General features: G+C 43.2%; 1 protein-coding gene across 4 annotated transcripts in view; it reads left to right on the top strand.

The window, feature by feature from the left end:
* The first annotated feature begins 1,115 nt into the window (after positions 1–1,115).
* Positions 1,116–21,225, top strand: part of ehbp1 (EH domain binding protein 1) — a 105,383-nt gene continuing 85,273 nt past the window's right edge. For 2 of the 4 annotated variants that reach the window (XM_086121884.1, XM_086121885.1), the window contains exons 1-5: positions 1,117–1,484; positions 2,614–3,064; positions 8,358–8,415; positions 8,580–8,675; positions 9,401–9,454. In XM_086121884.1, the coding sequence (XP_085978010.1) occupies positions 2,961–3,064; positions 8,358–8,415; positions 8,580–8,675; positions 9,401–9,454 (312 nt within the window). In that variant the 5' untranslated portion in view covers positions 1,117–1,484; positions 2,614–2,960. Of the gene's footprint in view, positions 1,485–2,613; positions 3,065–8,357; positions 8,416–8,579; positions 8,676–9,400; positions 9,455–21,225 lie in introns of all 4 variants that reach the window. The other 2 variants (XM_086121883.1, XM_086121887.1) reach the window with 2 other exon arrangements.

Below are 21,225 nucleotides of genomic sequence, written 5' to 3'. Positions count from 1 at the left end.
TATGGTGCCAAAGCAAGCTTGTTTGGACTAGTCCAAACCTCAAACAATTGAACTAGCAGTTCACAATCATGATGCATTCATTGCATTCGACCACGGCCATTTATTTCTTTCTTTTTGCGCGATGAGGATAATATCCCCATTTCCTGTTTTTCAGTTCATCTCTTGGCCTGCTTCCCGCCGCCTGCCCCTCACTTACAACAAGGAAGTTTGTCGAACTGTGTGCTATCGATTTCTGTGCTCGCTAATTTATTATTGCAGACGGAGCAGGAAATGAAAGGCTCATTAGCACAGAGCTTTGATACCACAATGCCCAGGGAGACTTCCTTGTGTCTGGATTCACCCTGAGTAGTAGTCTGTATGTTAAATGCAAGTCCCCCAACTGATCACTTTACACTGGATGCACCTATCTCATCTCTATTCAGTGAACTCCTGTTTATTTGAGGGGTATACCTTCCATACCCATCCAGGTTAAAATCACATTAAAACAATTTTTTTGTTTGTTTCATCCCTCCCTATCCCTAATAGGTTAAAGGCAAGCAACTAAATTTGGACTTGCCTGTACACTGTAAAAAACATGTATACATATTAAGAAAATTAAATTTTCATAAAAAAACGGCATTATATGACTTGCGTACAAAAAATAAAAAAAAACTCAATCCCACGTCCCACGTGCATTTAGTAACTTTTAATTATTTTATACATTTAAAAACAAGACGTTCTTCTTTTTCTGAAAACAACAAGTCCCAGAGTGCCTAGGGGAGCGTCAGCACGCTGGAAATGGTAGAAAAATGCCACCGACAAGAGATTCCCGGAGGCGTTTCTTCGTCTTTCAGACATCCATCAAGGCGGCGGGGAAGATGACGGTGAATCACGCTTGATGTAAAAGATAAGCCACGCCGGAAAACGAGTTGATCATCCCACAAAATAAAAGCTTAAGGTCCCTGTTAATGTAGAAATGTCAAGGTTAACTATCATAAAATAATTAATGTGGGGTTTTATATATATTTTCATGTGGTTAAAATATATGTTAGAGTATTAACAAGACGGATATTTGAGTTAATTGACCGGATGTAATCGATTTTGATTTTATTTTGTCAAAAGAATCTGCGAATGTTAGCTAACTTTTCGGGCGGTCAAAGTACTTCCAACTATCCCCACTTTACTTTGCCGTGTTTTCATGGGGGTTTAACTAAAATTAAATTACCTACCTCAAGGGACACAAGTTCTTACGAATGCAGGCTACGAGTCCTTGTGACTTCGCCGGAGCTCGTCTGAGCTAATGTGTCAAAGGCGGCCGAGCAACGGTTTCCATTCGCGCTCTGTTATGATGCTACAAGCTAACAGGCGAGCTGGCTAGTAGTAGTTGTAGGGGCATTGATGCTACGAACGAAGACGACCATTACGCTGATGATTCTTCCCAGACAGTTCACTGGGACTTCCCGTTACAGTTACCAGACAGTCAAGGCGTCGGTTATCACGACAAGGTGAGTGTCATCCGGGCTCTGTGGTTCCGAAAGTCACGTTAGCTCGTCGAGTTAGCGGTGAACGGACCGCGGCACCGACTATTCACTGGATTCAACAGCATATTTTTAAAAAATCCAATGCCAAACCGACTACTCTGGATTCAACAGCATCGGTGCCCCGAAAAATATCCCTTTTTACAAAACGTATTCGGTTGTTTTTGTAATCTTAGTATTATAACTGCAGGGTGGCTTTTAAGCGTGCCAGACTTGAACATCCCGTTTTATTTGTTTCACAGGCTGACGTAACCGTTTAATTGTACAACATTCTTAATTATTAACAACCTGTTTCGTCAACGACTCTCTTCATTAATATGCTGTAGGTGCTGGTTTGGGACGGTTTAGATCCTTTCCATTACGGCTGCACAATATATCGACAAAATATCCTCATCGCTATAATGGCACGTGCGATGTGCGTATCACAATGATGTTTAATAAATTTTATGTGGAATCGCATCACAATATTCAACTCACATAGCGCATATCACATTTTTCCCAATATTGTTCTTTCTACTGCGCGTAACCAGAATGTTGACGTAAATTGGAACGTTCCATTAACTACTGTCATAAAGCCGTAAATAATTGAATGAAAAAAACTTCCAAGTCATCATTATAGATTGAACCTCGGCAGATAAATATATGAGGTGTTGTTTCTTGCTGTCGTAGCACTGGAACCCCAATTGTCCCAATTTGGTAAATTTCATATTTTTTCTCCAATCTATACTATTGGTCAGTCCACTAATGCGGGTGTTATTTTGATATGTTATTGACATATCTTAACCATTAAAAATAACCTGCTCTGCGTGACGATGTAAAGTTAACGTTTGAACCAAAGTGCGGTTTTTGGGGCTCCTCCACTATTGTGGATCAAGGTGTTCGGGCGCCATCTCCAGACATTCCAAGAAAGAGCACAAAGATTTGTAGAACTGTTGCGTTTTTCACTGAAGAGTTTTAGTATTGTTTGACTGAAAGATTTGCAAGCAGGTGTATGGTTATCCCCAATTCAGTGGGAATTTGACCATACAAAAAAAATGCATCTTTTTGTTCCACCGTTTCATCCAACACTCGAGTGACTTTTGCCTCTGTTTTACAGGAGCCTACTGGGATGTCACAATAGCATCAAGAGCCAGCGGATTACTCATCATGCCGCTTAGAAATTGTGGAATGTTTTCCTTCGCAAGATAATGCACGTCGCACCGCGCTTGTGCCACAGAGATCCTGAGTCTTGACATTGGGATTCCTCCCTGCGCCACCATTCTTGGATGTCTTATCTTGTATGTGTCTTCCGCTGAGACGTTAACTATGAGTCCAGTGGCCGCCTCACCGCGGTAAACATTGACGTAAAGTGGTGCAAACAGGGAAAGAAGAAAAAAAACAAAGGAGGAGCCCCCACCCTCCAGCCCCCACATCCACCGCCCCGGGGGACGGGATAGCTCCAACATGGCTTCGGTTTGGAAGCGACTACAACGTGTTGGGAAGCACGCCTCCAAATTCCAGTTTGTGGCATCCTACCAAGAGCTGATGGTGGAATGCACCAAGAAATGGTGAGTGGCGGGGGTGCACGTGGTGGCCACAGTGCTGTCTATTAAGCTCCTTGAAATGTGTGCGTGTGTGTGTTGGAATGCAGAGTTAATTTCTCTCGCCCTATTAGACACACAGAGTTTGGTGTGCAGGCTTGTCGGCGGAGTTGCGGCTTGTAAAAAGGTTTTGTTTTTCCTTTGTTGTGACCGATGCGTTTGAGGAGCGTGATCTCCTCCAGGGAAGCCACTGACAATCGGCTGTGGACATCTCGAACTATGTTGGAATTACTGTTTGGTGATCATGTCTCACTTCTAGGTCTTTTGAAATAATTTCACTGTTTTTTTGTTTTTTTTTAATGATCTCTTCCTGGATCATCATAAATGAAATGATGACTGATAACAAAGCGGTCATTATCTGTAATGTAAAATGCTATGTTTAACATACATGACATGATCTTGGTAGCTAAGTGGAAGAGCGGTGGGCATGTCTGCTGCACATTTGAGATTCCAGGTTCAAATCTCTTTCTGTCAAAAACATGCATGTTAGCTTCATTCAAGGTCAGCTGTCAAGTAATTTTATAAAATCTCAAACGAAATATTTTTTTATGTCTCAAGTAATGAAACAAAAGACTTTAAATTACATTATAGCATGAAAAAAAGAATTACTATTTTGGTCTGTCACATGCAGTGTTCAGGAACGGCAGAGGGGACGCAACAATACGCACATGCTGGTCTCGACTTGGCTACAGGGTACAAACTATGAGCTGTTGGTGATTCTTTTATGTGATCGGTCATGAAAGGCATTGGTTGCCATACACCAATAACGATGATATTGCTCAGAAGTCCCCCTGTGACATGTAGAATGTTTGCACCTGTACAGAGATATCCCGAATTACAGTCTGTAAATACAAAAGGGGCTGTAAGTGTTCCGTTCTGCCAGGAGAAATGTTGCTCTTCCAGTACGATGGGCAGAAAAAGTGCGGAGAGATTGCAGAGATCCTTGGCCCGCAGGCACGCTTTGTTAAGCAGCTCGGTCGTAGGCGGGATCGACGCAGGCCCCAGCACACCGCCTGGACCTGGGACAGATGTGTCAGGGAATGGAATGAGGAGAATGTACCGGTACATGTCTTCCGAGAGCAGAGTGAAGGCTGGGTGGGCTGAGCTTTTGCAGCCAGCGGCACACTTTGTCCCCCTCCCGCCACACACACACAACGTGAGCTCAGCTTTTTGCTGCTATTTGACTGCTTTCGCTTTATTAATCCATTATCTAAAAGGGAAAGTTTCACGGATAATGTCATGATTTATGTTCATCTGTGGCTCCATGGGTGTGTTAGTGGTTGTGTGCTCGATTCAAAGTATGTTTATTGGAGTTGCAGCAGCGTCATTCATTATTGTAGTGGCGTAAACGTGTCATTGATTGATTGATCTATTGCCCATCAACACAATACAAAGATATTGAAAGGAAAAGATAATCTAAAGTTGTCTTTGTTCAAGGGCAATTTACATGTTTGAACGGATCAGGCAAAAGCAGGAAAACTTGGCTCGCCCTATCTCTTGTTCTCTCAAAATTACTTGTATCATGTCAATACAGTAGGCGGCCCGGTGATCCAGTGGTTAGCGCGCTGACCTCACAGTGCAGAGGTACTGGGTTCAGTTCCAGCTCCAGCTGCGGCCTCCCTGTGTGGAGTTTGCATGTTCTCCCCGGGCCTGCGTGGGTTTTCTCCGGGTACTCCGGTTTCCTCCCACATTCCAAAGACATGCCTGGAAGGCTGATTGAACCCGCTAAATTGTCCCTTGGTGTGAGTGTGAGTGTGGATGGTTGTTCCTCTCTGTGTGCCCTGCGATTGGCTGGAAACCGGTTCAGGGTGTCCCCCACCTATTACCCGAAGACGGCTGGAATCACCCCCCGCGACCCTTCTGAGGATAAGTGGACCGGAAAATGGATGGATGGAAATACAGTAGTAGGTTATTCATATATAGTCATGTATCCCAAAATCAAAACAAAACAAAAAAAACAGCAGCTTTAACAAAGCACAGATGGGATGCAACCATTAGTTAGACATCACCGAAATCCACCCGCCTCTACCCCAAAAACACAACAAAATGCATTCGCATTCTCGATAAATCGAAATTACAGTTTAACCCTGCCCCTCCCAAAAGTTTTCATTGTCGACAGATGTAAACAACTGACGCCAACATAGTTCCTTGGCACAAAGTTGCCATTAGATGGCGCCAAGGATGCATTCATATTCAACGTGCTTTGGTTTGAGCACTAAAATGGTCCAAACACATGAAACAGGAACTAAACCCAAGTCGTCAAAACGTTATTGTATTGTCACATTCATGTTTTTTGTTTCTGGAAATGTCAAGTTCAGAGAAATTTTAGGATGTAATTTGTGCTTGCCTTCACAATGACTCTGCTTCTTGAGTTCTCAATAATCTATCAGGTCATGTAGCATGAATCAATGACCTCAGTGCCTTCAACGAGGTGTCACCTTACCTCCCTTCTCACCGTGTCCTCCTCTTAAATGCCCTTCTGCTTACTATTTGGGTGTTTTTGAAATAAATAATCTGATGATGTCATGTCCTGCATCCTGGCAAGTCAAAACATGGACAGAACTGTCTACTCAAAAAAGAAAACCAAAATAATCCTGAATAAATCACGAATGAGCTCAGAGTTTCATGCCATGATTTGTTTTTAAAATATAAAATACTGCTTCGGCGTAGACAGTTTTATTGCCATTTATTACATATTTAAATATAATGAGTTTAGGTAATGCGCATGGTAAAAAACAACAGCAGCGGATGTCAAATCTTCTGAAAGTGACGGCAGCGTCTGAGAGTTGAGTCAGTGTTTTGAGTGTCAGCGAGAGTGCGCGTGTCAGGCTGTGACACGTTACTTGTGTTGAGCATGCGTTCCTCATGGCGGGCAGCCATCGCGCCGCTGCCAGACTGACCGTTTCCTGCCAGCTCGTCTGATGTCACTCCCCCTGACACGTTCCCGCTTTGTAAATTTGAAGACTTCACTTCACCACAATCAATGCTGCTTGAAAAACAAAAACAAAAAACAAATCCTGCTTTTGCTGCAGCTTTTAACTTTAGTTGTTTATTAAATTAGAACCGTCTATCCTCTTAAAATGAATGCCAATTGAAACCCTTAACTAATTCCTAACCTACTTCAGCCATAACTCATCACGCTAACTGTAAACCCTAACATTTACCTCCACCCATTTCTAATCCCAACCCTGAACCACACCCACACCCCGCACCCTTACCTTCCCATACACTAACCCTTAAATTTTACCGAGGTCCTGACTTTAAACTTAGCCCATCCAACACTTTCCGAACCACTAAACGCCAATGCTACCTCATCCCAATCCTGGCCCCCACTCCTAAACCCTAACCCCACTCACTAGATCGAACGCCTTCTTAACCTCCTCACCCTGACCCATTCATAAACCCCAACACTACACCCCTATCCACAGTATCTCATATATTTAATGTAATACTACAGCGTGCGGTGGCACAGTGGGTGACTGGTTAGCACTCCAGTCTCACAGTGCAGAAAGAAGTCCAGGGTTTGATTCCGGCTCCGTGCTTGTTTCCCCCGTGCTTGTGCTGGTTTTTCTCCAGGTACTCCCGTCTGCTCCCACATTCCAAAATCATGCATGGCAGGTTAATGGAACACTATAAATCGTCTCTCGGTGTGATTGTGAGCACAAATGGTTTTTCGTCTGTGTGTGCGCTGCGATTGACTGGCAATCGGTTCAGGGTATCCCCTGGTTGCTGCCCGAAGACAGCTGGGACCGATCCCAGCATGCTCCGCGACCCTTGTGAGAATAAGCGGATTAGAAAATGGATGGATGGACTACATTTTTTTTTCTTCCTAGCATGGTCCTCCAGACAGCTTACTAGAAATGTTTGTCCTCACTATATAACGGTACCCTTACAAATGTCCCCCTAAAACATTTCATTCTCCGTTGCCATTGCAGTCAGTGTGAACTGACCTTCACCGCTCCGCGCAGGGGAGACCTGTACATCCGTCATGCCAGTTCCCACCTTGTCATGTTGTTCACACAAACGCTCCCCTTGTCTCATAAAGGTTTTTGCCAGGATGTAGAGTGACCGCTCGTGCTAAAATAAATGGGAATACATCAAAGAGTCATGATGTGGGAATAAAAATATTCAAGTAAATATATTTTCTTAAAGCCATGCACCCACTATGACATCCCAGCCGAGATGGTGCAGCCTCTCTGTATTCCTAATGTTATGTATTTGCCATATTTTTATTTTTTGTTGGGTGGGGGGGGGGATTCAGAGGTCTAAATATATTAATTGATTGTAACCACTTTTGAGACCATCATTCACATTTCTGATGTTTTCAAAATGGCCGTCATTGACGTAGTGACTCATCAGTGTTTTGTCACTCTGTCGCCGACCTCCAATGAACTTGTTTGCGAGTGAAGTACTTCCTTCCACCCACCTCACAGGAAGGTCTGGGCTGCCACAACATCCTCATGCACCCCACTGAACCCTAATATGACTATACATGTTTTCTTGTAATGCCGAATCAATATGGAACAAGTATTAAATGTTTCACAATTTCTGCATGTATCAGCAAGTCTGTTACTTTACTGCGGAGCAACAAGACAAAGACAGCCTCTCTTCATTTATTAATGCAAGCAGTGATGTGCTTGTGTATTTGTGTGTGTTTCAAAATTTCCTCTTCGTGTGTGTATTTGTGGCTTATACTAATGTCAACGTTTTCCGGCATTTTATTCAGTATCCCACATTTGTACTTTTTGCTTTTTCAACAACTACAAATTAAGCATTAATACCCCCCACCCACTCAAATAATCTTATTTCCAAATGAACATGTATCCAAATAAATGTAATTCTTACTGTTGTCTTAATAGCCCTTTAAAGACGACTGCTTAAAAAAAAGGGGGTGGGTTGGAACTTTATGCTGTGTGAAATTTTGGAATTTTTGGGGATCTCTTTGGGGAAAGGGATTAAAATTTTCCGTTTTATCGGCGTATGAAGTTCTGAATTTTGTGGGAAATACCGTATGTTGAAAAATTGGAATTTTGCGGAATTTTAAAGTGAAAAAGTCACCATTTTGTGAAATAAGTTTTAAATTTGTTGCTTATGTATGATAGTTTCAATCTTTTTAGGATCTCCGTATTGAGGTGGTGAAAATTTTTCCAACTTCTTGTGTGAGAGAATATCAAATTTTGCAGTATCTCTGTGTAATAGGGTAATCACTGTGTCTCATTTCCCTCCCCCCCAATAAACTCTATCCTGTAACGTGTTTCAGGCAACCAGACAAACTGGTGGTGGTTTGGACGCGCAGGAGTCGACGGAAATCCTCCAAGGTTTGCACTTACCTTATATACAGTATTGCACGTTTCAATCTGAACCGCTTTGGGTTATTGCTTCTGTCCGCTAGAGGGCGTTCCAACATTGCAAATAGGACATGTCACGTTTTCCCCTCAATGATGATAAATCAATGCTGACTGTTATTTCTCTTGACTTGCAGTCTCACAGCTGGCAGCCTGGCATCAAAAACCCCTACCGAGGGGTTGTGGTGTGGCCCGTACCGGAGAACATTGAAATCACAGTCACTCTCTTTAAGGTACTTTTTAAACATTGTATTTTATTGTTTTTGTATTTTTGTGTCTCAAACGTAATACATTACCCTTACTGCTTGCCTAACTTGTTTGTGAGTAATTCGGCACTGTCCTCCACCTAAGATATGAGGACAATACGGTCAAGTGGAAAGGCTTTTACAGTCTGTGGGTGCGGCAACTTGGCGTGCGTGTGTGTGTTGTCCACCCTTGTAGTTGACAGTAAGCAATTTGATTGTTGATTGTTTACAGACCACAGTCAGAAAAGAATCCACTTAAGTGTTTACTGTACATGCCCATGCTTCCATCCATTTTGTGTAGTGGTCGTATTCGTTAGAGTGGCGGACTCTATCCTAGTTGAGTTTGAGCAAGACAAGGGGCTGATAAACAAGCCTTTGTGCTCGCTTTAGATAAATCAATAAATTAGGCATTCATAATTATGGGTTTAATTGAAACATTTCTATGATTTGTGCACTTGATGGGACTTGAACATGTATTCAACGTGCTTTTGAGAGGAGCCGCACGGAGTAGGAGGTGGGTTACACCCTGGACGAATACAATGAACTTTTTGTGTTGACAGATATAAATTCACATACAGTTGTATTGTGAGAAGCTGAACACACGTTGCTAATTTGAAAAACAAGCCACAACTGCATTTTAATTGTATTATTTTGCGGAAAATTCATTTTCTTGGTAATTAATGATAATCTAATAGTCCTCTGTACCATTGCAGGACCCTCATGCTGAGGAGTTTGAGGACAAAGAATGGACGTTTGTCATTGAGAATGTGAGTCATTTTTCATGTTTTTATTAGCTGAGTTGACACTGTCTTTTTTTTCCACGTTAACCAAGCTTATTCTTAAATCATACATGTTTGAAAACTTTTTTCCCATCAGACATGCAGATACCCCCATCGTGTGGTCACAAAGTGCTATTACACGTCAATTGCTGATGCAAGATTTCAATTGCTTTGGCACACAATGAACGGAGTGTCTTGTTAAATACATTTGTTCATGATCTGAGCGTCTTCTCCTCACAAGGAGTGGTCCCCAGCCTTTTTTGTGTCACGGACCAGTTGAGACAAATACATGCTATTTATGGACCATCCATCCATCGATCCATTTTCTGATCCGCTTATCCTCATAAGGGTCGCAGAGCATGCTGGAACCTATCCCAGCCATCTTCGGCCAGTAGAGCGGGGTACACCCCGAACTGGTTGCCAGCCAGTCGCAGGTTCGTGGTCCGGGTTTTTTACATTTAAAGCGCATTCATTTCAAAAAGTGTTATACTACTGTACTACAAATGTAGAACAAAATATAATAACACTACGAAATTGACCAATCGTGAATAATAGATACGCCTTACAATGTAAACATCATATTTAAGTTATAAACTCACATATGGCATTGGCATCATTGCTCCTTGCAAATGTGACTGATCCAAAGACGATACGAGTGATTGCTGCTTTCATTTTCTATACTTTTGTGACTGAATTCTATGATAGCCCTCACTCAAGACATGTTCCCAAGAATGTCAGCGGCAGATGAAGAATGCCAGGTGAGCTGGCGCTTTGACCCCCCCGTCACTTTCTTTGTGCACATCAAACAGACAACATAAGAAAGTGCTTGGGGGGGAAAGGGGGGGTGGGCTTCTCCCGTTTGATAGAAGGCAGACATGACAAGCAGGTCAGCCGCCGTTCTTCGGTCAGAGCGTGGGAGACGGGTAAGAGGATGAGAGCAAAGAGAGGCGGTGCGACTTCTTCTGGGCTGGTCTCTGCATACCGGACTAATGACCACTTTCACGACAGTACAGAAATTAGTCGCGTACCTTCACTGTGATGGAATGCGGCCCGACGGACACATTTTATCACACTAGTTGCTTTTTTTGAAATACTTATTGAAGTGTGTGAAGCATTTATGTTACTTCTGCCAAAGATGTTTCGTTAGGATTATTTACTACTGTGGTGACTTGACCAATGACTTTAATTTGCTAGTTAATTGAGGCAACCCAATGGGCTTTTGCATTGTGTGTTAGCTGGAAGCTTGTGGACCTTCGTCAGGCAAAGTTACGCACTTTAGGTTGAACACACAACATGGAATTCTTTTTTCTTTTTTTTAAATTCTGAAGTAGACAGTAAACCTCGACTGGTAGTTGTACTGAGCCTCTTTTTTGAAGAATTATTCACTATATCGGCCGAGCAGTGGCGTCTGAAACAACCCCCCGCGTCCTGCGTCATTCCAAAAACAAGCAAACAATTTGCTTCTGGAAGAGTCTAGAGCAGTGGCTCTTAACCTGGGTTCGGTGAATCAGGCTCAGGGGTTCGACAGAGCCTCTGCCATGTAGGTTAAGACACACCCGACTCAACATGTCAAATTAGTTATGACACGCCCGCTTGGCCATCACTGGCTGGTTCATTTTGTGCACAATTAAAAAACGTATACTTCATACTAAATGTATTTACTTTTTTCAGTTTTTAATAAATGCGTTTTATTTGATATTTTTATTTTTCACTAATGAAGGGTTCGGTACCTTTTACAAGGTTAAGAACCACTGGTCGAGAGTGTTCATAGGTGTGTATGTCAATGCTCCCTGTGATTGGCTGCTAACCAGTCCAGGGTTTGTATGTATGTATGTGTACGTGGAGATAGAAATACACATTTTAAAACATGCAAAGATCAAAGTCCGGAAGCCTCTTAATTAAAAAAATACTCTTTTTCTTCTGTCTGATGCAAAAGTGAGAAGCCCAATACATTTCAAAATAATGATTTAAAAATAACTAAAACTGATTTGGAACAAAACAAGTTGTAAATACAGGTCTAACTTATCAAAGTAATCTCTGTCCGCTATAGCGAAATTATTGCTTTTGACCCTTTTCTATTCACATAAGGCCTGTTTCGAGTTCAGAAGTGAATGCTCTTTACAATTTGACCACCAGGGTGTAGTCTCCCCATATAATTCGTCTAAAATGTGGCCTGCTTTCATGAGCTGTTCTCATCACTGAGCAGTTTGTTGGTCCACTCGCTTTGTTAAAACCTTGAGATACACGTATGGGCTGTGTATTTTATTATTATTTTTATTACGTGTGCTAGAATAATTTCAAATCAACTGTCTTCACACATCTATGTATGTGATGCCATTTGAAGCCAGGTACATGTGAGAGAATATGGTGCAAGGAGAGGTGAGCTCCCCTCAACCCCTCATCAGGCGACAGAGGAGAAAAACGAAGAATTACACCATTGTGCCCCAACGCCGGAGATGATGAAATTTAAGATCCCCACGCTCTGGCTTCGTCTTAATCTGGCGGTGGGGGTGGCCCAACCTCGCGTGAGGCTAATCCCTTCCCGTTGAATTATCGGCGCCGCTAAGATTGTATTTTGTCATTGAAAACGGCAGTGTCAAACGCCGCCTTTTTTTTTCTTCCACCCCTTTGCCTATTTGTTCCTCTGCCGAGGCCAGTCGCATAATCAAGTGAGGGCGAGCTGTAGGACGACAAGTCGGAAAGGTGGCGGCCCGTATAAGTGGCGGCGCGGCAGTATCTCTAAATTGCACGCTACCCTTGCCTTTCACCCCTTTTCAAATAGGTGCAGATTATCAAAAAGGTGGGCAAATTGCGAGTCCACAAAGATTGGACGGCTCTATTTTAAGGCATTGTGCTGATGGACATGCTCAAGCATCTGCATATCAACCAAGGGAAAAAAAAAGAGCGATTGCAATCTAACTTCACTTTGTGGATGGGGATTTGCGAAGCATATATTGAAGTCGTGTCTTTTACAAGTGAGACACACTCTCCTCCTCACCCCTGAGTCATACAAACCTTTTTGAAGCACAAGAATTGACCCCTGAGACACAAACATACAAATAAAATGCATCATTTATTGCTGTCGAAATGCTGTCCTCAGATAGCGGAGAAGTCTGAAAAAGATTGATATCGCAAAATAAAATGCCCAATAGTTAGTTACACATAAGTCCTTTAAAACTGCTGCTCAAAGGTCTTTCAAAATAACAATAAGTTATAGCAATTGTTATGTTTTGATTGCTCTTTGTTGGAGTCTGCTGTATGTGAATAGAAAAGATTGTTCTCTCCTTGGAGTCTTATTTTTAATATGTAAAAATGTGCTGCCATTGTCTCAGTGTCCCTGGATGCCGGGAAAGTTCTAAATGCCAAAAGATGACACCAAAGCACTACTTTTCTGTGGAATGGAAGCTACTCCCCTCATTTCAACATACAGTAGTTCGTTGGCACCAAGATGCCACACCCAAATGGCGCCAAAGCACTACATTTCTGTTCCGAGTCGTGTGGTGACTTGGGACCACTGTCTTACAGTTCTTTATTTGAATTGAATTCTGTCTCATTGACAGAATTTTGTGCCAATGTATGTATTGCTCGTACTGTTTCCTGGCGGAATTGAACCAATAAACACACGACGACCGCCATTTTCTGTCTGCTGCTACACTCCATCTCTCTTTGCCGTCCACATCGCGTCTTGCTTCCGACTTCATTTAAGCCATTTTCAAATCACACAGTCAACACTGTTAGTGCCCACTTGGTAACACACACACACACACACACACACACACACACACACACACACACACACACTGCATTGTATCTCCTCTCCTTCGTGCCAGGGGAAGCACATTACGTAGGCCAGTGGTTTGTGAGCGCCGAGCGGACCTCTGGGAGTGGAAAACACAATTATTTCAGCCCTCCGCTATTCACGCAAAGGTGACAAAAGCTGGTATGAAGTATGAAATCCCAAAAGTTTCCTCCTTTTTGCGCTGCGCCCGACAAATCGGGATTAATTTGCACTCGAGTGCCTCGTGCGCACACCGTCTCCAAAGTTTTCACCTTTCGCGTATTTTGCCCATTTCTTAAGTAGTTTGGGGGGCTCAAATGGCCTAGTTTATTTATTTGTTTGTTTGTTTGTTTGTTTTTGTTTTTTTCCCCCTGCTCATGTGTGCTCATTTTAAATAATGCATGTGCTGGAGTTCAAAGCATATCAATAATTGCGTGTGTGTGTGTGTCTCTTAATTTAATTAATCACCCTGAGGAGAGGCAACAGATGCTCCTGATTACCCCCCTCTTGGCGGACCTGGCCCCCCTGTGCCCCTTCCCTTGCAACGACACACACACACACACACACACACACACACACACACACACTTGCACTCGTGAAATTTTGTCACACAATCATTCAAAAGTCTGCATGTTGTCCAGACTCTTATTGGCCATCAGTGTGTGTGTGTGTGTGTGTGTGTGTGTGTGTGTGTGTGTGTGTGTGTGTGTGTGTGTGTGTGTGTGTGTGTGTGTGTGGAAGAGGGGGGGGTGCTGTCTACATGGGTTGTAGTAGATGGTGGCTGTAGAGGCCGGGTGGTCCCTCCTGTCGCCCTAATAGGCTTAGCGCACCCCTAATCCACACCGCACCACCTCCGTCACATGGCCGGTCTCCTGACTGGCTGGGCCACCACGAGGTGTGCGTGCGTCGGCACAAATGTTGTTCCTGCGTTGCTGTATTTGTCTTAGTTAGTCCGGCATTGTTGTCAACACAGAAAAAAACAAAAAACACTGAAAACATTGTGGTCAAGTTCATAGACACACACATACTTTTAAAGTCTTAAATGAGCCTGTTTTTAACTCGACTGCTAACCAAAGCAGCAGCACCTATCGAGGCCTGCGAAGAGATTGCATCAAGAAAAATAAAAAAAATGGAAAATGACTCCATCAATCAGTTTGACTTACCGATTTGAGGTCCAGGCATTGACAAACAGGATACATAATATAAAACAGAACAAATACTGTAGGTGGATGTAGATAAGTCATATATGTACATTTATTCAAGTGCATCATACAAAAGAGGCAGCTCTACTAATGTCTCCAGATCTGGGACTTGCATCGTGTAGTATTAAATCATGTGTTTACATGTCTCCATACTTGTAGCACAGTGGTACCTAACCTGAAATTTTGGGCACGCAAGTAGGAAATTTTGGGACGAACATTGTAAGACGACTTGTGGGAGTAAATATTCACTCCGCTCAGTTCAGCTATTTTGCTGAAAAATGGGCTGATGTGTAAGAGTAGAAGTTTGTCAGCAACTATAAATCTGGCAGATAAACCTCTAAGCCAGGGGTGTCGAACTCATTTTAGTCGCGGGCTAATTTGGAGTTACATCTTCCCTCGGAGGGCCATTATGACAGTGAAACCACAAAATTATTACTTGTACACAACAAATTAATAGATTACTAGTTTTGAAAACAGTCAAATGAATTCTAATAGTTTGTTAAATTATTGTTCAAGTGAGTGTAAACAGGATAACAAACTTATTGCAACAATCTCAACGTGATTTATTACATATGACAATTTGACATTTCGGTACAGATTTTAGCAAGTAGACACACATGATTTGCTTTCGCGGGCCACATAAAAGGACCTGGCGGGCCAGATTTGGCCCCTGGGCCTTGAGTTTGACACTTGTACTCTAGGCCAACATTATTATTATTATTTTTTAAAACATGCTGCGAAGTGTCGACTCTTTCACTGAAAAACAGATCACGTCAAGTTTTAAGGTTGCCATTAAAAAAAAATTGTGTATATACTTTTATGTTGGTCAATTTGCAAATTAAGCGAATTAAACCAGCTTGCCCTTGACAATGAAGGGCTTTGCTTCTGCTTTAGAAAAAAAAAGTTTTCTGTCTTGTGCCTCCCCTCCCTTCTATTTTGTCTCTCTTTGTTTTGTCTGCTTTACGCTTGTAAAGCATTCTGTGTGTATGTGCACGTCCGTACGTGTGGTCTCACGTCCTTGTCTCGCCGTAAGCCAACAGCACGCTGTGAGTGTGTTGGTTGTGTGATGTTCCTTACCTTGTTGCTTTTCTTTTTTGTTTGTGTTTGTGTGTGTGTGTATGTGTGTGTTTTGCTTTTCGAGTGCACCTCCCCGTCCCACCGGTCCAGGTTGTGACCTCGGCTTTCATCTTCTTAGTCTGAGGCTCCTGCATCCCGCTGCGCTCAGACTCCTGGCCAACACAGCGGCAGATGTCACCAGACACTGCGACACACACGCACACGCATCCGAGCGCGCGCACGCACAGTCTGATTTGTCTCATAAACACTCTGTTTCTCTTCCATTTATACACATCATGCGCGCTCCAAGCTTGTGCACAAACGGCATTCGATCTTAAAACACCGACAAACCCGTGAAAGTATCCATCCCACAGCAGTGGTGCGAATATAAGGAGGTCGGTAGTTTCTGTCGTAGTGCCGTGTTTTGTGTATGTTTGTGTGTGTGTGTGTGTGTCCACTCCACTATCGGTCATCTCTGTTACCCCGTGGTTGGTTTCGCCTCCTACGTTGACTTCTGGTGCCCAGTGTTGCATTCTGACTGCTGACTTTGTCCCATCAGGCGCCAAACGGACGATAGCAGCAGAGGAGTTATTGTCACCCTGTCTGTTATTTATTTTGCCTCTGCGCGTCTTAAGATGGCTGCCCGCGATGGAGACGAGCCCGTGTCGCCCGTAAAATATCGCAGCCGGCAAATCCCCATGTTTATCCACAAGCTTGACCCGCTTGGCTGGTGCGTGCATTGGTGGTGACGGTTGAGGCGAAAGAAGCCAAACAGATGAATGAGTTGTTTGGAATGTACATGTGCCATTGGATGCTTGAGTGCTGCGTAGAAAACAGGTTTTGGGGCGCCTATTGATGTTCGAGCACCACTGATGCATGCTTCTCCAGATATTCAAAATCGGTACCAGGTTTTTGGTTGTGGCAGTGGAAAAGTGTGTGTGTGTGTTTGTGCTTGAGCACTGCGTAGAAGTATAATACAGCCCTCAATGCATAAATTTGATCGGTTCCTAGTTTGTGGTGGAAAGTCATTGCACACATGCGTTCGTGCTTTAGCTACTTTGAAACCCAATTCCAATAAAGTTGGGATATAGTGTTGAACATAAATAATGATTTGAAAACCATGTTCAACCTATGTTCAATTGAATGCACTACAAACTTTGTTTTTAGAAAAAATAAAAATCATTAACTTTGAATTTTATGGCTGTGACACGCTCCAAAAAAGCTGGGACACGGTCATGTTTAACTGTCTCCCATCAACTTTTCCTTCCATAACATTCAATAAATGTTTGGGAACTGAGGATACTAATTGTTGAGGCGTTTGATTATAGGTGGAATTCTTTGCCATTCTTGCATGATGTACGGCTTTAGCTGTTCAACAGTCTCTGTATTTTACGCTTCATTATGCGCCAAACATTTGCAATGGGAGACGGGTCTGGACTGCAGGCACGCCAGTCTGGTACCCTCACTCTTTTTACTACGAAGCCACACTGTTGTAATGTGCAGGATGTGGTTTGGCATTTTCTTGCTGAAATAAACAGGGATGTCCATGAATAAGACATTGCTTGGATGGCAGCATATGTTTCTTCCAAACCAATAGCTGTGCAAAATTCTAGTTATGTGCTACTTTCTTTGACATTACCTCCCTGTGTGCATCTGCTCGAGCACCACAGAGAAGTCAGACGCAGGCGCAGCCATTGGGAGACAGAGGCGATTGTTCTGCCGAGTGGCAATGAATGAGGTCTTGTGACGTGCTCCGATGCCAGCGCTAAGCCGGCCACTGACAGTCAGCTTGCCCAGCCCCCTCTTGGGGGGGGGGGGCTGTCTCTGTTGGGGATAGAAATCTGTACACCCAGAGGTGACTGGGTCAGGAATTTGAGGTGACTGGCGCTCGAAGGCCTTTGGGTGTCGAAGAGTGGTTGTGGGGGGGGGGGGGGGGGGGACGTGGCGAAGGAAGGGCGCATTCCAGTCGTAAAAGAAATGCTTGTATTAGGCGTGCCACAAGTCATGCAAGCAACATATTCGTTAGGAACAAAGGAAACAAAACCATTTTGTTCAAAAACAGACTTTGAAAACATGCGAACACAGATGTTGAATTCAAGGCCTGGGGGCCTGGTACGGCGCACTTCAGCCCACATTTTGTGGCGACTAAAGACAATCAACTTATTTTTTTCTTCCAAACCAAATTCTTTTCATTTTTGCTGAAAATCTGAACAAAAATTGCAGCTTGTCAGTTTCACCATATCTCTTCACATAAATTCGACAACAGTCTCGAACAATAATATTCATCTATGGTTGTCACTATTCACCATGATTGCAGATTTTCAAAATCCTAATCCGTTAAAAAAACATTTTGATAATAAAGTTGTACTTGACTTGACATTCCGCCACTGTCGAGCAGCAACCTCATATGTTTAAATACGGGCAATTTCATTATTATTATGATTATTTTTACTTTCTTATTTGACAGATTGAGACAATTGGTCTATTGAACTACTGTTAGTATTGGCTCAGAAGTGTTGTAAACATTACATTTGCAATCAGTGGACGTTGGCATTTGCTTTATGAAAACAAACCATTGGTGAGTGGTTTTGATCTTTGCCGTCTTGAAATTCAGGGTTGGCGGTCTAAAAATGGCTTAAAAGCTAATAGACTTTCTTAGTGTGAAAAAACAAAACAAATCGTGTGGTTTTAAAAATGTGCTTTCATTGGCATTGGAACTTCAATTTGGAATTCAGGTTCGGTCTTCAGTTTTAACTCAGTCATGAAGTTATAATTATAGTAAACATTCATATGAAAACGGATCCAGGACATAAGTATAAAACAATTTACTGAAAACAGCGACTACAAACCATTTGAGAATCCCCGAGCTAAAGAAACACATTTGCACTGTCAATTTAGAGTCAACATTGAAGCAAGTTTTTGCAATTTTTTAAAGTCTGACTGGAAGACACTTGAAACACGTTACGGCTCTTCTTTTATGTACCACAAGCGTGTTAAGCTTTTGTCTGTACATAAACAAAACCGACGGAGCCCTTTTGTTCTTTTGGAACACAAAAAAAGTCAAAGAACAACCACGTACACACACTCACACACACACACACACACACACACGCGCACACCGAGGCGCACCGGCTCCTTATCCAATCCCTCGGCTAATTCCCCCTCGGCGGAAGGTGTTCATTGTTTCTCTTTCATTCTAATCTCTGCCTCTCCTTTTCTTAAAATCCATATTAGATTCTCTTTGACTGCTCAACAATCGGAGTCAGTGGAGCAGAGCATGGCCCCCGCTAATGCTCTTTGTCTCCGCAGATTTGTCACTTAGCATGGAGAGTACACCTTTGTCACAGAGCAGGGCCGCCGCAGAGGCAGACTCGCACTCGGGGCAATTGTTTCTTGTCACAGCCCATCTCCAAACCACCCTATTCCCTCCCCACACATACCCACACTTTACACAAATCAGCTTTGCTTTGGATTAGGGCCCTATCATACCGCCGCCACATCTCAAAAATGCTTTAAACAAACACACCCTTAAAGTGAGAAGCCAGTGGATATGCGGAGAGGCTTATTGCAGATTTACCAGGACGTTGTCATTAGATGCCGCTGTAATGAATTAGCAAAAAAAAAAAAATGTTTGAAGCCATGCTAATTGCGAGAATGAGATAAAATTGATGCGTAATCTTGAAATATCTGGATAAATAAGAATTTTATGTATAACACACACGCACACGTGTCACACGAGTGCGGGCATTGGCGATCTGCTGGCTTGATATCGGAGGTTCTGCTTCATGCAGGGGGAATAATCAATCCCAGATAGCAGTAGCTGAGGGTGTTAGCTCGGTGGCTCTAGATACAGGGTGGTTATATGTGTGGTAATGTTATTGCCGCTTTGTGCCTTGATGATGGCAAGCGATGGTGAAATGGGGGGAAAATGATGAGCAGGCACTTCATAGAACGGGAATGAACTCCCAGCTATAATCCCGTCGACCTTTCTCTCCCGTCCCCCGGTTTGCCACATCTCCCCGTCCTCTGTTCCCCCCCCCCCCCCTCATCTTTTTCTCCTTTCCCCTTCCCTTGATATCCACCTCTGTCTTTTAGCCTTCTCTCCTTCCCATTTCCTGACCACTCCTTCTCTCCTGAAGCCCCCCCGCCCCCGCCCAACGCACACCGCGCTCTCCACCCGGCAGAAGTGCCGAGCCAGGGCTTTTTTGCCGGCTGGTAATTTATTTTCCCATTAGCCCCCCGTCTGAAGAGTACGCTGCCGGTCTGAGCGCGTGTTGGGGGGCACACCAGGGGCCACCCAAAAAGAAAGACCCGGATAGCTGGAAAGAGGAGCGCACTCTGGACACGCCGATAAGACGAGGCAGGGGTGCGGCGTTCAGAGATGATGTGGCCGGGGTGGGAGACAGCAGATAGCAACTCTGGAAGCTTTTTTTTTTTTCTGTCTTGACATATGATGTACTCATTTTTCAACAAATAGATCATTTGATATCAAGTTCGGTTTACTCACCTACAGTAACAGAAATACACCAAATAATGACTCGCAAAATAGTCCCTTCCGACAACCCCGCAAAGTTTTTCTTTGTTCGCTACTCTGTGACTGACTGTGTGAAAGTGTTTGACACTGAATGATGAATTCGTCTTGCAAATTTCCCAGGTTCCCCCCAAACACGCTGGATGATTGCAGGTTAGTATTACTTAACCTGCAGTCACAAAAATATGCCAACCGCGTCAAAAAGTAGAGGCCCTGTCACACTTTTCCTCACAGCTTTTTTCCTGTGACATTTTGTGTGAAAAGTACAAACTCGGAATAAGGGCGTTGCAGATGACCCGCTAATTCCTAAATATGATAATCTGCATTTCATTTAAAAAAAAACAAAAAAAACAAGACCATCTAATTTCACATTGTTGCTCAAATATTTTCACGCTCTCTTTTTCATGACGGCATTCTGTGTGAAAAAGTCTGAGATGGTTTGTGTGAAAGGGGCTTCTCTCGTGATTCTTCTGCCCGATAAGCGCATCGTGTTGATATCTAGCTGGCATTGGGCAGCGCAGGAGACAAGTTAGTATCGCATACCTTGGTGTTTGGAGAAACAAGGTCATGAGAGAGCTCAGTGTCACTCTTTTCAGCCCCCCCCCCCTCAAAAAAAAAACACAGCTGCTGTAATCTGACATTTTTAAAGGAAGCCTAATCCTGCTCTTGTGGAGACTAATCACTCCTCCTGTGTGTCGTCCTCTCACCTTTCCTTCACTGTTTGTTTTTGCTTCTCACTTTTCTGTTGACTGACAGTATGAGGGAATGATTTTTGAGGGTTCGGATTATTTATTTGTTTGTTTTTTGGGTGGGGATGGGGTCAGCCCCGAGGCCAGTTTCTCTTTGGAAATTTACATTGAACTGTATGGTTATCATCAGTAGATCCACATGAACGTCTCAAGAAGCCAAATTTACCACTTTGTTTTGGAAAGGTCATTTTGGGGTCATTTTCAGGAATCCTTCGAAAATATACTTGTTTTTTTACGAGAACAATTGAATCCCAGAAGACTGTTTCCTTAAAGAGCATGAAATATGGTGCATGTGTTTTAATGAGTAGACCCCATGAAGTCATGCCCCAATGCTATGAAGTTTATTGCAGCCATTTGCAGGGGACATTAAGAGGCAAAGTTGTTTTACTGGAATATTTTGATAATTCAGGCCCAAAAGCCGTTTTCTTTTAGCAGTCTGAAAT

This window comes from Hippocampus guttulatus, chromosome 10, assembly GCF_054856545.1.
Source record: "Hippocampus guttulatus isolate MCC_2025c chromosome 10, RoL_Hgut_1.0, whole genome shotgun sequence".
NCBI lineage: Eukaryota > Metazoa > Chordata > Actinopteri > Syngnathiformes > Syngnathidae > Hippocampus > Hippocampus guttulatus.
The sequence above is the reverse complement of the archived record's forward strand: the minus strand, read 5'-3'. Positions and strand labels throughout refer to the sequence as shown.